The 14922-nt window shown below is 39.2% G+C and overlaps 1 protein-coding gene across 4 annotated transcripts in view; it reads right to left on the bottom strand.

Annotated features, from left to right (window-relative positions):
• Nucleotides 1-2701: 2701 nt before the first annotated feature.
• The window catches only part of lrrc4ca (leucine rich repeat containing 4C, genome duplicate a), a 224571-nt gene continuing 212350 nt past the window's right edge, over nucleotides 2702-14922 (bottom strand). For all 4 annotated transcript variants that reach the window (XM_077210331.1, XM_077210328.1, XM_077210329.1 and 1 more), the window contains one exon: nucleotides 2702-7554. In XM_077210331.1, coding sequence (XP_077066446.1) covers nucleotides 5557-7500 — 1944 coding nt within the window. In that variant the 5' untranslated portion in view covers nucleotides 7501-7554 and the 3' untranslated portion in view covers nucleotides 2702-5556. The remainder of the gene's footprint in view (nucleotides 7555-14922) is intronic.

Genomic DNA, 14922 nt, shown 5'->3' on the forward strand with positions numbered 1-14922 from the left:
ATTTTAACATTTGCAAAGGCAACAAAAATGTAAATAAATGCAATAAAATATATTTAAAAACAATACTAATGCATATTCAATATTTAAAATTAATAAACATTTTTAAAAATGTAACACACACGTACGTTGTGTTTTCATGTTTTATAGGGACTTTCCATAGACATTTTTGACATAGACATTTTGTCCCCACAATGCAGGGTTTACCAGACTCTGATACCCCCCCCCCCCCCCGCGCACACACACACACACACACACACACACACACTTTTTATTAAAATAAATATTTGTATTGTACATTTACAATATATCAATATAAGATAATAAATCAGACCCCAGTATTTAGTCGACAAACCCTGTACTCCCTGTGGCCAGTCCATTAGGGAGCAAATAAACCCTGTCTAGTCTTTAGATGGGCCATCAAAGATCTGGGGATGTTCTTTCGGGCTGACAGGGGCATGCTGGTGATTAGGTCACAGGTCATAGGGGCCAAATATATAGCTACTTTCCACAGTCCCAGGTTTCCCTCTCATTACTGTGATGCATTTGCTCCCTGAAGCATTTTAAACCACCTTTAGCAAATACAAACAGACATTTTCCACGAGAGGTATCCGGGGACAATTGTTTTCCTCTTTCCATGTTTTTTTTTTCTTTAACAGTTGCGTTCAGGGCACAATGGGGAGATGAAAGAGAGGATGCAGTGCAGAGGTTCACAGACAGGACTAATACCGAGCAAGAGAGACAGAAACTCGAGGGAAGTGTTCAGAAAACAATAACATGCAAAGTACGCAGGACTACAAAGGGCACACAGCGAATTTTAATCAAAACAAAAATGCTCTGATAATTGCTGCCGAGTGAATTGTGCGGCTCTGTGTGAATGCGCTTGTTGTCTTCGCAGGGATGGTTATGCTCTCTGCCGCTGCTCGACATTGTTAATGAAATGCAAAGATGTGAATGCTCAAATGTGTCAATCCTTTGCTAGTCAATAAACCTTTGAGCTGAACAACAACCCGGGGAATAGTGAAATTCTCTAAAACAGCTTTTTTTCTTGAAGAAATTAAAATTCAGTCATTTACTCACCCTCATTAAGTTCCAATTTGAATGACATTCCTTCTTCTGTGGAACATGAATTAAATAGTAACATTGGTATTTAAGCTAACAGTGTCCTTGCTTATATACTTTTCTAAATGCAGCAACAGACTAAGCTAACAAGTAAAAATGGTGGCATTTTGCTATTATGAGTTGGCAGTATCCCAGAAAAAAAAACTCCTGTGGGTCAACGTGGGTCCTTCTGCTCCTTAATTAATCTTAAACTAGTTCAGCGGAAACTCCGCCCCCCAGCCGATTCTAAAGATTTAATTGGTCGTAAATCACAGGGCTGATGGCCTACACCAAACACTAATCCCTAACCCTAACCCTAACCTTTAACCTAACCTTAACCAATGAAATAAGCTGTACGGTGGGATTTCCACTGAACTGGTTTGTGGGGCAAAAAAATAAAAAATAGGGGCCATTTACACATCACCGTTTTCAACTCAAAATAGCGGTGATGTCATGCGCATGCGTATTACGAGTTCAGTCTATAGTCGCATAGTGCTTCTTTACAAAGTTATATCGCCATCTACTGGCGGCAGCAGCATACAGCGTTTTTAGTCGGGGAGTGTTTTGACAACATCGTCTTCTATACACAAGGAACGCCAAGTAAAAACGTTTCTGTTTTTAGTACATCGTTGTGTAAACATACCTTCAAACGGCCACAGGACAGTTCATAAAAGGCTATGACATCAACAAGGGAAATTAATATTATGTGAAGCAGGAAACAAGCATCAAGAAAGGGCTTCAAAATGCAGGCCAAATATAATGACATTACATTTTACAATTAGATTTTTTTTTCTCTCTTCTTGCACACTATTTTATTCCCCAAATTTGCTATTTGAACATTGTTGTTGAGTACTGCATGAAAAATTGCTTGTTTTACATAATCTGTGAACCGCTTTGAATAAGAGCATGGGCCTATATGCTAAATGATTAAATACAAATGTGATTAAATGCTATTTTTTTTTTTTAAGCCTAGAGATAAATTGTTGGTAAACACTGATACATGTATAATAAAAATACTGCTAAATTAAATATCAAAACTACTGGGAAAAAAACACAAAAAAGCACAGAAATGTCTTTTTGACATAAATTCTAACAGATGTTCCTTCTCTCCTCTTAAATATTTCAATTACATTCATTAAAAACAGTCAAGCACAAGTAAAACGAGTAGAGCTTCGTCTCGTAGGTATTTGTCTCTGAGCACAGCACTGGAAAACAGCACTGGGAAACCGCACTGCTGTGCTCACAGATGAACACAATGAGGCAGCCAGTGAAATTTATTCACATGCACTACGTCCAACTGCTTTAGATCAACTAAGAACATTTTGTCTGCCTTTTCGCTATTCACTCGTTTCTATTTCTGTCTAATAACTCAAAACAACAGGTGGAGCCTTTCACACAGTAGACTGAATCAATCATCCACACACAGCAGGCAACTGCTGTTTTGATAAGCACTAATACACACCCAAATATGTTTTTCCAAAGTTTAAAGCTGAAGTATGTAATTTAAAATACAGTGTTACAGTCATCAATATTATTGCTTACAATTTGACATGTCATTTTAACACAAGACACCTTTGTGAAAGAAAAGTAAGGAGACAACAGAGAAAAGACAATGATAGTTTATTTGTAACCTTATCTTGTGTATGAACTACAAACTCTGATTTCTATAATCGAACGCCATCTTTTTTTTAAAGGTCATGAAATAATGTTTACATGAAAATCAATCCAATCGTCTTTTACAGCATATCTCGCTCTCATTTTTTTGTTAAATCTTTTAGAACAGGTTGGCACATGTAAAATTAAAATTTAAAAAGTTTTTGTTTTGTTTTTTGTTTTTATTTTCAAAATGTATTTTTATAGAAATCTACCACTAGAACAGCATTCCCTCTCAGAGACGAAAAGAAAGAAGTTACGTGGAACGGAGAGAAAAGCATCTCGTTCCCTCCTTAACCGAAACCCTAAACACAGATGTGTTCACATGATGGGACATAACAAACATAATACGAAAAAAGGTTTTCCAAAAATTGGCAATTTAAGACAATGATCCAAATCCTCAAACCAATCAAATAAAATGCAACTGAAAACAACACTCAAAGACTTGGTTTACTTTTGTGCTAAACTCCATAGACAATTTTCGCTGTAATGAACTTATGTGCGGATTGACGTCAATTTCAGTAACAACACAAAATAAAATCAGAAAGACAAGGAAGTGAGTTAAGATTGGAAAGAGCAGCATATTCAGATGAAGAACAGTCTTTTTTTGCACGCTTGGATATCTTGATTAGCAAATGTACCAGATGGCCTTTGCTTCAAATGGGCAGGAGGTACTCTCAAAAACTTTTTTGTAATGAACTGAATAGCAAAGCTGACTAGCATAAGATATTTTAAATCAGCATTAGATATTTTAAAATCAGAGTGCATCTGGTATGTGGACAAAATATGATACTAAAATGTTCAACAAATGCCACATGGTATCAGTCGGCATCTATATTAAGAACAGAAAAGCGAGAGAAAATCTTCCTGTCAGTCCCCTGTGCGTTTTGCATTAATTATGAATGGGCAAAACGAAAGGCTATGAATCTGAATAAAATGTCACAGGTTTATTGTTTTACTTCAAATTACCTATAGCCCTCTAGATTGCTTTATATATTAAAAGATGCACTTCAAATGAGTCCACTTTGGCTCTTTCACCCCGCCTCGCTCTCCAATTTGACTCTGAATACATTAACGTGTCAAACCAATGTCTGTCGGCTACTCACCGCCCCCACCCACCCTGTCCAAGGTCATTGGTTTCTATAGTGACCATCTCAGGCCATTCTGATTTCATAAATTAATTCATAATCTCAAGTCATCCACGCCTGCAGCCAAAGGCTACAGCATGTCTAAATCCAAAGATGAATGTATCAGTCTGTGCCGAAAAATAAATAAAAGTGATTGAATATGACTTAGAAGTTTAAAAGAATTGCATAACTGCCTATTAAACGATTGACAGCGATAGATAGAATATGGAAGAAAAAAAAAACAGGAAAAAATAACACAGTCGGTTTACAGAGTCTATAAAGACAAAACTGTGGCATCTTTGGAAGCCTTAGATCTGAGCGGCACTGACTTTGCCCTCTTATTTAGGGTTCTATGTCTGGCTTTTAGACCATCCCAGAATGAATTCATTCAACTGTATCCATGGACAGCACCAAGAAAAATGGATTGAAATGGAAATGGTGCTACGTCAGAACCATTTCCATGCTTTCGCCACATCTCAATTCAGTCAACCTTTGAATAAAGGCCTACAGTCTTCGGCCTCCTGCCCATATAGCATTTGGCATAGAATAAGTGTGCTGCATCTGTGTATGAGTATTGGGAAACTTTAGTAGGGTATCAAGGGTGAACTGCCACATGAACTCACAATGTTGTTTGCTATGATAAAGAAGATGAAGAAAACAGTTTAATAACATAAAGCTTATTTTAAGCATTTAAAATGCATTTAAGAGCAAGTGGGCAGACACCAAATGCTAACTTAATCCATAAATCTTCTGGTTCGAGCACAGAAACAATTCGAAATTAATTGCCCTGCATGCATCAAATAGACATGTGTTCCTGACATTTGGCCCGGTTTTAAATTGGGACATGTTTCCAGGGCTGTTTGTTCTAAATTTTAGGCTAGAGAAGCCAGGTATACATCTGCATATAATTTGTAGCAGCCATCCCTGCTGAAAAATTTAGCTGGTTTAAGCTCGTCTCCCAAACTGTCCAATTTAAAAAGTGCCTAAAACCAGCCAACAGATGAGTCTGTCCAGGCTGAGATACCAACTATGACCAGAAAACCTGCTTAATCTGATTTAAAAAGCCTATTTTTCAGCAAGGGTAATTGAATAATGTGCTATTGTCAAATATCATGAATTAAGGGGAGTCAAAAAATGAATCAATTAGAATTAACATGATCAATTTAAAACAATTATAGGGTGGAAAGTTTTCTAATATGGCAATCTATAACCTAATATTTTAAAATTATTGACACTAAATGTGCATCTTAAAGTTTCAGACAGATGGAAAGGTTTCAGATTCAGCTGCAAATTACTTTGAATTGGGTCCTCACATACAGAACAGACTTAAACAGAGTTTAAAAGCAAATTAGTAAACCAACAACTCTTAAAATAACATTCAAAAACATGAAGAAATAATTGCTGGAAAAATAATTGCCGATTACATCTTTTCTTGATTAAACCACAATAGTTATTTTCCTTAAATAAATAACTTCTGTTATGTAAAGACACTTTTGAAACGGTTGACGTATACTCAACTCCCAATGTCCTTTTCTACCTGTCAACATCCTTCTTATACATCTTGCATCCGTCTACTGTCTTTGTTTCGACAATCTTCAAAATCGATATGTCACATACTGTTCCTTTAGAGTTTTAAGGTATTTTTTTTCTTCGTTTAATCCCCATTATGAAAAGCAGTTCAGATCTGGGTTTCTTGTACATTGTCTTTTGAGCTGGCCCGAATTAGCAAAGGTTCGTGGGCGGAGCTGTGTATAGAATTGATGGTGGAGGTGTGATTGTACACAGTCTTGTAAGCAGTGTAATGATTCAGGTGCTCATGCTCCAGTGGGGGTAGGGCGAGGTGGCCCTCCATGGTAGGTCCACCCGTCACGCAATCCTCGTCTACATTGATTATCTCAATGGTTCGTGTCGGTGCGTGGTGGTTTTGCTGGTGATGCTGTTTGCGCATTTTATAAAAGATGATCAGCATGACGGCCGCCATCAGCGTGATGGCCACAAAGCAACCAATGATGATCTTCGTGGTCTTCATGACCTCATCCAAGGTGTTGAGGGAGCCGTCGATCAGGGCCGTTACAGGGATGGTGTAGGTCTTATCAGTGGCCTTGGTGGACAGAGGCGTCCGTGCTGTGGTGGTGGTAGTAGTGAAGGAAGGTGGTAAAGTCTCCCAAATTCCTGAAGAAGGAGTTGGGGCGCCTTTTTGCTGTACTGTTGGGTGGCCCTCATCATGTGACGATTCTGTGGTCTCGACGGTAACTGTGGTGAAGTAACTGAAGCTGCTGTTCTCTGTCGAAGACACATTAAGAGTAGCGGAGGCTGTTGTGTTGCCTGCGGAGTTGCTCACCATACAAGTGTATGTTCCAGTGTCCTGCATCGTGACATTGGTAAAGTTTAATGTCCCATCGTTGAGCACGGAAATGCGTATCTTGTATGCCCCGTGCGTCATGATGGACCCATTGGGCGTGATCCAGCTCACTGAGGTCAAAGAATTCGCTCGGCATTTCAGTTCTGCTGCCATTCCCTCAGTCACGTTCAGGTCCCCGGGGGGCTCCACGATCACCGGTGCATAACAATGGAAATAGTTCTGGTCGAGTTCGCCGATGTAACGCCCTTTGTGGCTGGTAGGTGAAGCACAGCGGGCACAGCAACTTGTATTGGCTGGCACCATTTCCTTTAGCCACCAACTGAGCCAGAGGATGTCACAGTTGCAGTTCCAGGGGTTGTGGTGCAAATGTACCCTCTCCACGTGGTGTAGTGGGGTGAAGAGGTCATGAGGCAGGAGGGTAAGGTTATTGTGGGCCAAATTGAGCTCCACAAGGGACTGAAGATCATCAAAGGCATTTCTCTCGATAGTCTGGATCTGTGCATGCATCATCCACAGTTTCTGTAAGTGGACAAGGCCTTTGAAAGACCCTGGCCTAATAATAGAGAGCTGGTTTCCTGACATCTCCAACTCATCCAAACGAACTAGAGGAATAAGGTTGGGGATCTCCTTCAAGTTGCACATGCCCAAGTTCAGGTACCGCAGGTTGCTGAGGCCCTCAAAGGCACCTTCTGATATATAAGTGAGCCTTTTCAGCTCGCCCAAGTCCAGCCTTCGCAGTGATGGTACACGGTTGAAGGCATACGAGGGTATACTCTCAATAGGGTTATTCCTCAACCAAAGCTCCTTAAGTTTGGACAGGTACTCGAAAGCCCCATTGGGGATTGTGGTTAAACGATTATCGAAGAGCTCCAGAGTGTTGAGGTTGGCCAGTCCGTTAAAAGCTCCGATTTCAATGGTGCGGATATGGTTTTTGCTGAGCTGCAGGATCTCCAGGTGCCTCAGATGCTTGAAGCTGTCAACCCTAATCACCTGGATGAGGTTCTCCTGAAGGTTCAGGTACCTTGTGTTGGTGGAAATACCATCAGGTACATCTCGAAGGGAACGTCGTGTACAGATGACCTTGCTGAACTGGTTGCTACAAGAGCAGACGGAGGGGCAGGTTTGCGCTCGCACCAGGCCAGCCACCACCAGAAGCTGCAAGGCCAGTGACAGCACGAACAATGGGTCGGACAGGGCCCGGTTCCACCTAGGACCTCTCATCGTCTGCTGCATCAGGGAGGAGGTCATCTTGTTTATCATTCATAATTCGCTGACAGGTTCTCCACTCTTTGGGCAAGGTTATATTAGGCCAAACTGCAAAAAAAAGAGACAGAGAAAGAACCATGTAAGGTTTGGAATACTAACTGACTGACACGAATCAATGCTAATACAGTTATATAAAATAGATAAAACATACTAAAATATCACAATCTTATTGGGTTTCGGTTGCTTATTTGCATATACTCTTTAGTGCTTGATTCACTAAATTAGACAAAAACACTGCCATAAAAGCTCTGTTGCAATCAATTTACATTGTGCAAATAAGTAAATTGGAAAAACTATGGAAAAAATAACTAGCACTGCAGTTTTGAGAACATTCTTTGTCACATTAGCACACAAGCATAGACAAACGTACAGAGGAACAGCCAGTCGCTGTACTCTAGCAATGAAAACAATATCTCTTGTATAGCCTCTTGTAAGTCCTTTTAGCCCAGTGGAAGTGAATCACAGGCAAAACAATTTTTCACACACACACACATGCATCGCAGGTGACCTTCAAGAGTGTTTCATATCCATTTCTTCGGGTTTTTTTTGTTGTTTTTTTAGTGCGTGCGGTGTCTGTGAGCTCATGTCTTTGCACGCTCACCACTTTCAATCTAAGTCACATAAAGCTGCACCGGAATATTGGGTCTGCTTTCTCTGTTTCCCCCTCTCCTCAGTCAGGGAGATATGAGCTGCCTTGTCTGTCTGTGTCACTTTATTTATTCTTGCAGAGGAGGCATAAATAAAAGCACAGCTTCCCACCTACCGATCCTTCAGTCAACCCTACGTATCTAAAGCGAAAATGCACCTAAAGACATGCGTGTGACCGGACTGAGAATGAAACCTGGGACAGGAAGTGTGTGGACAGACGCATGTTGCACCCTCTTGTTCCCTCAGCTGAGTATGTGACTCACTTTAGCGTCTATTCTGAAAGGAATTGGTCAGGTCAACTAGTTTATTAGTCATCAACCAGCTGACTAGTCAAATGAGTCTAGATTTAGAGAGTCTAGTTTTTTTCCTCACATTTGTTTTAGCTTTAACATTTTTAGCATTCATATATATTTGTATTTATGCATTTAGCGGATGTTCTATTTAAACATAAAATGCTTTTACAATTGCACTCTAGGTACAATATTTAATCTTTCAGTTCATACACTCCCTGATAACCAAAGTCATGGCATTAGCACTGCTAGTGGCATGCTAGTTTAAAAACCCAATTTCTCTAATGTTAGAATGTGTTAGTTTTGAAAAATTCTATTGAAACCCTGAAACTTTAATTGTGGGAATTAGCCAGTGGGTTGTCTTTAATGACTGATTGGTCTTGAAGAAGCATTATATAATTAGTTGGATTTAGGGTCATGCGTAACTAGGCGATAATTTTGTAGGGGCGTTTAGATTAGACTCATTCTTGTATTATGTCTGTAGACACTTTGAGCACTTGAAAATCTGCTCAGAGTCAGTTTTGTAGGACCTGGAGAGAGGAGAACCGTTGAACCAGTGTTGGGGGTAACGAATTACAAAGTAACGGATTACAGTAACGATATTACTTTTTTGGGTAACGAAGTAAAGTAACGCAGTACAGTAAAAATATCGGTAACTACATTACTTTACTATACTATAGGAACGCGCTTTCCTGCGTTACCCAAGCCGTGTTTGCCTATGTGTAAAGTTCTGTCTGTTTAAGTGGCGCGTGCGTGCGTGCTGTGTGTGTGCTTGCCTGCGCACCGTTGCCATAGAGATCGATTTGAGTGACGTAGCTACTGGTGTGAAGGAGAGAGGGAAATGGAGACGGAGACGGAGATAGGGGGTTTCGGCCAGTGGCGATATGCACATTACTTTAAATTTATTGCTCGAAAGGATAAAAATATTCGTGTGAAATGCACTCTATGCCCAGGCGACAAGTGTCTTTCAACTGCAGCCAACTCAATGAGCAACCTGTCGAAGCATTTGTCAGCCCAGCATGGCAATACCAAACTTGTGGCGAAAGATCCTGCTCGCCGGTCATTTAAAGTCACTGATCAGCCGACCCCGCCTAAACAGGCTAAGCTTTTCTCAAGTCTTGGAGCGCAGCAGGTAACCCAGAATGAAATGAACAGGCTTGTTGCAGGGTTTATTGTAGAAGACATGCTTCCCCTGTCGACCATTGAATCGCCCAGGTTTAGAAAAATACTCGATAAAATACCCGCGACTCGCAAGCCAACGTCCGACAGGAAAACATTTTCCCATTACCTGGACAAGTGTTATTCCGACATGGAATCAAAGCTCAAAAGAACTTTCGAGTCCCTGGATCATGTGTCCACCACCGCGGACATTTGGTCAGCCAATAACAAAAGTTACTTAGGAATGACGGTGCATTGGATAAACAGCGTTAGTTTTAAACGCGAGAAGGCTGCTCTTGCCTGCAAGAGGGTGAGAGGAAGACACACTTACGATGTCATAGCTAGCGAAATAGAAAAGGTTCATTCAGCTTTTGGACTTTCACATAAAGTAACTGCATGTGTCACCGATAATGGCAGCAATTTTGTAAAAGCCTTTAGAATGTTTGAATCCCATCCTGATGATGGGTTTGACTCTGACGAGCCATCTGATGAGGAGGAGGAGGAGGTCACTTTTACTGATGTTGCTGAAGCACTCTCCACAGAATCAGATGAGACATTTTCACTGCCACCTCATCTGCGCTGTGCATCACATACACTAAACCTAATCTCAAAAAATGACCTGGAGAAATGGCTGACCAGTAACAATGACTGTAAAGCAGTTTACAGAAATGCTCTCGCCAAGTGTGCAGCTCTCTGGACAAAAACTAGTCGATCTACTTTGGCTTCAGACCAGGTTGAGGATGTGCTAAAAAGAAAGCTCATCATACCCACTGCTACACGCTGGAACTCGACTCATGACGCCTTGTCTCTCATCACAGAAATCCCAATCAGAGATTTAAACACCATTTTCTCTAGACTGAGTGTAAAGGGCATCACTGAGCGAGAGTATCAGTTCCTGAAGGAATATTGTGCCGTGTCAAAACCTCTTGCTACCGCATTAGATATACTGCAAGGAGAAGATGATTGCTACTACGGCACCCTCCTGCCAACCTTGGAGATTCTCATGTCAAAGTTGCTTGCGTTGAAGGATGGCCTTTCCCAGATGACAGCTGGCATGCCTGGTGCTATTGTACAGGTAAACACATATTGAATATTACAATTAATTGGCCCTACACGGAAAAAAAAAAGTTAAATTTACTTAATTTTTCTTTGGCAAGTTTTTGCACGGATATTTTTAAAGTAAATTTCACATATGGAATTAAGTAAACTCTACTTAACCGTTAAATGAAACTAAAAAAGAAATGAAGAAAATTTAACTTGGCTAGAAAAAGGTTGAAAATCTATTTAGTTGAAGTTTCCTTTTTTAATACATTTAACTCAAACAATATAACATTGAATTAATAATTTACTTAGTTTTTTTATTCTTGCCTGAACTAACTTTTTCATGTAAATTTATTACATGATTTATTTTCTGTAGTATTTACTTCACCACAAAATCATTTTTTTCAGTGCCGCCATAAATAATAGCTTGCAGTGTAGGCTATAGGCCTACAGTTTAATATAGCTGATGTAGCCCAAATTTATGAGGCTGTAAAAGCTGATAATTGAACTGTATATGTTTGTCTAATGTAGCCTACTATTTCATATCACAGGCGATCAAAGACAGATTTGCATCTGTCTTGGACAGCAAGGATGCTCTGATGGCTGCTGCCACAATGCCCAAATTCAAGGTCCGCTGGCTCAAAGATGAGAAGAGAAGAGATGCTGTTAAAACCATGCTAATCTCTGAGTGTCGTGGCCGGATTCCTGAAGAGCCACTGATGAGTCGAGCAGTTGAGAGCCCTGCCACCTCCAGTCACAATGACTTTTTTGAATTTGAAGAGGAGTTTTCCTACACAGCAGAGACTGAAGTCATGGAGTACTTAAAATTGCCTGGATCTGAGTGGGATGTTCTCTCCAAGTTCCCCAGGATTAAGGAAATTGCAAAGCAGTACAACACTCCAATACCGTCAAGTGCACCGGTTGAAAGGCTTTTCAGCCTGGGCAGTATTGTTCTGACCCCAAGGAGGAACAGGCTGTCAGATAAAAGATTCGAAAGACTTTTACTTATGCGATACAATCGTTATTTCGAAGAATAGAGAGAAAAATTTATTGAATAGGATAAAGTTTATGAGATAAACTTTTTGTTGCACTTTCTGTTTTCACTGTTGCACTTTCTGTTTTGTGTATTGAGATAATTGCAACACACAAAAATTAATTAATAGGTTCAAGAGTTTGTGACTTGGTATGTTACCGCCTCTGGAAGCCACATCTCCAGGAGTCAGAGGAGAGAAAAATAATGTTTTGGGATATTTTGTTTATTTAATTTATTGCATTTTCTGTTTCCTTTTTATGGGCTTAAGTGCATTTTAAATTAAGATTTAATTTTATGTGATAAAGTGACCTTTATTTTTATATTTTTCATTGACCACTTTTTTTTTTTTTGTTGCCATGAGTCAAATAAAAAGCTGGTTTTGTTCTCAGGAGAAGAGTTTTATTGTCATGTTTCCCAAAGCCTGTGTTTTAAAACTTGTGTGTTGACCCCATTTTAAAATGACCCCACCATAGCTTCCTTTATCCTGTTGTTTGTGGATTTTACAGTGAGGCATATTTCTTTGTGCAGACAGGTATATTGTTCTTTCATATGGTTGTGCATGCCATTTTGTATACATTTATACAATAAACACTATGCAGACAGGCTAAGTGATGATAGGGGTATGATATTTGTCCATGTATCTATACGGTAAATTAAGAAACAGGAAAGTAAAGTAATAAGTAGTGAAGTTACTTTTCAAACGCAGTAACTAGTAAAGTAATCTTATTACAATTTACAGAAGTAACTAGTAACTAGTAACTAATTACTTTTTTTGAGTAACTACCCCAACACTGCGTTGAACCAAGGTTATTATAGTTTTGCTTTTTTAAATTAGTTTTTATTTTAATATCGTTTTCAATTTTGCTTTAAATTTCAGTTTAGTTTTGGTTAGTTTCATTAATGGTTTTGTTAGTTTTAGTTTAGTTTTTATTTTGCAAAGACATTTCTATTTAGTTTTTATTTTATTTAGTTTCAGTTTTAGTTTTAGTAATTATAGTTTAGCAGAACAAACAAAACACTTCAAGTGTAGACCAAAGCGAGCCGCTTAATTTCAGCAAAGTTTAATGTTTGCCCAGATTACAGTTAACTCTTGTACATCTTGACATCTTAATAATAAAAATAAAATAATGGTTTGAGATTGAACAAAGCACCAAATAAATGGAACTTAAAAATATTCAAGAAAAAACTGTGAAAAAATCAGACAAACTAATTCATATTAAAGATGAAATCTTGTTAAACATGCCTAGTTTACTTTTTTCAGCTGTAGATGTAGCAGAGTGACCACTGGTACATAACACCCCCCCCCCCCCCCCCCCCAAAAAAAAAAAAAAAAAAACCCAGCTCAATTCATCTGACTTCAGCCAACACAACCTGCTGTAAAGCCAGTGTGATTAAATAATGAAGTATCTATGCAGTGTGTGTGTGTGTGTGTGTGTGTGTGTGTTTGTGTGCGTGTGTGTGTGTGTGCGTGTGTGTGTGTGTGTGTGTGTGTGTGTGTGTGTGTGTGTGCGCATGTTTTTCTATCCTTGTGGGGGCCTAAACCTGAATGCACACAGACTCATGGGGACTCGTGTCACTGTGAGGACCTAAATTGAGGTACACAAGCTTATAAATCATACAAAAAAGTTTTTTTTGAAAATGTAAAAATGCAGAAAGTTGTGTGATGGGTAGATCTAGGGGTTGGGTTAGTGTACTGTAAGGAGACAGAATATACAGTCTGTTTGAGGCTACAGTATAAAAACGTGTGTGTGTGTGTGTGTGTGTGTGTGTGTGTGTGTGTGTGTGTGTGTGTGTGTGTGTGTGTGTGTGTGTGTGTGTGTGTGTGTGTGTGCGCACTTGTGTGTGTGTGTCGTGTCCTGGTATTCCATACATTGCGGGGAAATGTCTCAACGTGGATAATAATATTAAATGCACCTTTCACCCTGTCAACCTTCATGAAAACATGACATCTGAAACATACTAGCCTACTTTAGCCTAGTAGTCTAAATTAAAGTTTTTTTTGTGCTTGACGGACTTGTTTTGCTGTTGGAGCAGCGTCTCGGAAATGAAACGGCATTCTAAAAATGTTGCACTCAAGTTAAAAGAAGTCCAACTTGCGTCTTATTACCTGTGTTATTTCCCATTCCAATGCAACAGACGCATTCTTTATGAACAGCGCTTAGAACTAGCCATGTGTTCTACGTTACGGTCCTTCATTGAGCGCATCACAGAAGGACAGCGGTTAATCGCCTCAGCAACTTCTTCACGTATGAAGCCAAGCGCCATATCAGGCATTTCCTTAAACAGCCACAGGTCAGATTTTCCGTCAAAGTAAAGAGCTTATTAATTACGAAAACGATTATTTATTTTTGCTAATTATTGTTTTATTTCAGTTAGTTTTTCAGTAAATGTTGTTAGTTTCGTTTAGTTTTAGTCTTTCATTTATTATGAATTTTTAATTTTATTTCAGTTTACGAAAATGTTTTTTGCCAATAGTTTTAGTCTTAGTTTCAGTTTTCGTTTACGAAAATAACCTTGCGTTGAACATGGATGTTCTTCCCTCTGGGCATTACAACATTATGTAGAAAGCATTGCAAAACTGTTTGTACCACTTTTCACTCTCTTGCTTGCCTTTCCTCTTCCTCTCGGCAGGGTGCTGGTCTTAACCTAATAATGACTGCCATAACAATCAATTATTTCAAATCTACTTGTACTACTGCCCTGTAGTCTTCTAGACTGCTGGTGATGATCACACATGAAACTCAACTATTTTATCACTAAACGTTATGAAAGAGAATAATATGATATGCCCATTTTTACTTCATTTAATCGAATTTCATGCACAGATAATTTTAATATATATCTTGTGTGTAAATGATCAATTACAACAAAAGATAAAGCTTTAACATCACAAATCTTTAAAAAAAAGAAGCCCTGCTGGATTCAAGTGCGGGGTCTGGTTTATCTTCCCCGATTTGATTTTACAAAAAAAAAAAAGGAAAAGAAAAAAAAGCTAAACAAAAAAGCACTCCACAAAAATCTGCTGCTTTTCAAACAATGAGCCTGGCAAAATTGGATTTTGTGTGGGAAGGGAATTAGATGAAAAAATGATAAACAAAAAATAAGATTATGAAATGAATACATTTTTAAACTTCTGGCCCAGTAAGAGATGATGAAGCAGGCGGCAAACGCTTCAGCAGGGAGGGAGGTAAAGAAAAGGATCAAGCGGCGGAAGCCTTGAAAGGTGTGAGGTGTAACAAATTGAAT

Source organism: Siphateles boraxobius, unplaced genomic scaffold (genome assembly GCF_051911475.1).
Source record: "Siphateles boraxobius isolate OS27281-9 unplaced genomic scaffold, OSU_SipBor_1 65, whole genome shotgun sequence".
In the NCBI taxonomy this organism is placed as follows: Eukaryota; Metazoa; Chordata; class Actinopteri; order Cypriniformes; family Leuciscidae; genus Siphateles; species Siphateles boraxobius.